The sequence below is a fragment of the Glossina fuscipes genome, unplaced genomic scaffold (genome assembly GCF_014805625.2).
Source record: "Glossina fuscipes isolate IAEA_lab_2018 unplaced genomic scaffold, Yale_Gfus_2 133, whole genome shotgun sequence".
Lineage (NCBI taxonomy): Eukaryota > Metazoa > Arthropoda > Insecta > Diptera > Glossinidae > Glossina > Glossina fuscipes.
The window spans coordinates 692,930-695,602 of record NW_023998476.1 but is presented as its reverse complement, the minus strand read 5'-3'; the positions used below and the strand labels follow the sequence as shown (position 1 = coordinate 695,602).

General features: G+C 33.6%; 1 protein-coding gene across 1 annotated transcript in view; it reads right to left on the bottom strand.

The window, feature by feature from the left end:
- The window catches only part of LOC119641003 (protein TsetseEP-like), a 39,254-nt gene extending 38,438 nt beyond the window's left edge, over nucleotides 1-816 (bottom strand). Inside the window, exons 1-3 of the mRNA XM_038039424.1 lie at nucleotides 709-816; nucleotides 273-623; nucleotides 3-214 (exon numbers count right to left, since the gene is read on the bottom strand). Coding sequence (XP_037895352.1) covers nucleotides 3-214; nucleotides 273-623; nucleotides 709-747 — 602 coding nt within the window. The 5' untranslated portion in view covers nucleotides 748-816. The remainder of the gene's footprint in view (nucleotides 1-2; nucleotides 215-272; nucleotides 624-708) is intronic.
- Between the last annotated feature and the right edge of the window lie 1,857 nt (nucleotides 817-2,673).

Genomic DNA, 2,673 nt, shown 5'->3' with positions numbered 1-2,673 from the left:
GCTCTGGTTCAGGCTCTGGTTCTGGCAAACCCTCAACTAAACAATTCTCCAATTCACTAAATAATGCGTCAGTTTTTTCCTGAGCTTGCTCGAAAGCTTGATCAGTACAATACTTTTCCCTTAAGTCAATATTCGTCAGAACAATATTTAAGCCCTCAACAATTACAGCTGCAGTCTTCCCAACTTCAGCAGCAGTCGTTTGACTTTCGGATGCCTGCAATAATAAAATATTTATTTCTCACAAAATAATTAAATTTTTCGGCACAACTAACGTGATCTCTCAGACAAGTGAAATACTCCAATACATCATATTTGGCTACACAGGATCCTAAGCCGTTTTCAATACTTGAGACTTTAATATTCAATGATTCACGTATCACTTCAGACTTTTTCGTTTCTTCTTCTCTGGCATTTTGACCCTCCTGTGCGCATTTATCACAAGCAAGTTTTCCATCAGCCGCCGCCTGTCGTATTAGAGGGACGTATTTATCGTAGCATTGCACAGTGTTTGTACCGGCACGTGAAACACGTCCGGAACGTAATAAAGTGAACGAACGTTTTTCAACATAACTTTTAAGTCTAGATTCGACTTGATCGGGTGATAAAGCCGCAACACAGCTAAGCTATTTTTTAATTTTCAAAAAGAAATTCAAGATTTCCTTAATTAAATGCAAACAAAATGTAAATAATGAAAAAGGAAACACTAACCACCAAACACAGGAAAGCAAACGAAATGAAAAATTTCATATTTGACGTGAATTCGTAAACTATAGCAAATCAATGCAAATATCCGACTCGACTGCCTGGCATTTGATTTGCAGTTTGATTTATATAGGAGAAGATTTTGAAGTGCTTTGCAATTTTTATGATAAGATGATAAGAATAGCTTTTGATAATAAAATCGAACTGTTAAGCAATAACATTAATGTTAAACATCTTCAAAAAGGTAATTTCTCTGAATTTTGTAAATACTTTATCAATATTCAGACACATTGGACACTTGAGATCGATTAATTTATAATTACAGCTTTTTAGATACTTGAGGACTTAACAATCAAGAAATATTTATTTATTTAAGATAATATTTTCTTTCTATTGCTACTATGACTATTACTATTGCTAATATTACTACTTCTACTACTGCCACTACTGCTACCACTACCATGAAGACTCTTTTCTGTGTTTTAATGAATGTCTTTATTTATCGCGTAATTTGTAAAATTCTTCACTTGCTTTAATTCGTGCATCACGTTTTCTAATGAAGCTAGGAAAGCAAGCAACGTTCAGTGCAGCAAAACATTAACAATCGCACTTGCTTACCCACCTTTCATCGGTTTTTGTGTTTTTTATTGTTTGCATTGTCGTCATCACATTCTTTCTATTCCATCTCTGTAATTTGTAATATTTATATCTACATACGTATGTACTTACATGCACTTATATATATGCCTATAAATGTAAAATCTATATATGTGTATGCACACCCCTTAGTCAAGTATTTCACATTTTGGATGTTAGTCTTGTTGTTGCCTAACTAAACTGAACTGACTTTTAAGCATTTATTTGTTATCATCGTCGTCGATTTGAAAATGTTGCATTTTTTGGGGCTATAAAGAGCCATAAAAATGGCAATAGCTATATGTATATTGACCCTGGTTTCTCTTCGCCAATCACTGCTTTTTACGACATCCATTATTGCATTATCATCATAGGTATTTTCACCGTCTTTTCTTCAGTCAGCATAACAAACAAAATTGTACAAAAAGTTTATTATATAAAAAAATCCCCCGAAAAAAATTTCATTTCTGATCTTTATCCGCATCAAAAATAAAAGAAAAAAACAAATGCTTTGCTTTTCAGTTGTTATTGCTTTTACGTTTCTTTGAATTCTTGTTCAAACTGCAGCTGCTATTATTAATATTATTGGTGTTGTTGTTATTGTAGCACATTTTGTTTTGAAAACAACCACATAGCGATCTTGCTGAAGTGGTTAAGATTCAGTTTTTCTATGCTTTGTTTTGCTTTACTTTATCAATATTGTGCATGCAATTGTATTTGCGGTCTGACTGTAGATTTGTCTGTCTGTCTGTCCGCCTAAATTGCGACCATTTCTAATGGCTTTTCTTTCAATAATAAAAATACAATGAATGCACATTTGGTAGCTTCCTTGGGCTATAAATTTTCCAGCCTTCCTTTCTATTCAAAGTATATATAAATACATATAAATATAAATGCATGTATATGTATACGTGTATATACATGTATATATATATATATATATAACGATCGTTTTTGCTAGATTACCCACTATTTTTAGTTTATTCTTGTTGTTGTAATTTTAAGCGCATTAAACATGCAACATGTGTTTTACTTTAAAAAATGAAAAAAATTGCAAAGTGATCATCATTAGTGTTTCCAGAGGGATACAATAGTGAAAGTAGCGAAATACCTCTTTTAAGGGTTTTCAAAATGCCTTCACGTAAGTCTGTAACCTTTTGGGCCCCCGCTGGCATTGCTTTTATGGCGAACTTTCGTCTGCGGGAAGGTTAATATTCAAGAGACCGCAAGCGTCCCGCAACCAATCACTTCTCGCCCCGCCTACATTTCAATGTCTACGTGGATCGAATATAAACTTAACCTGACTAACCAATATCTTCAAGATGGTGGGCTTAC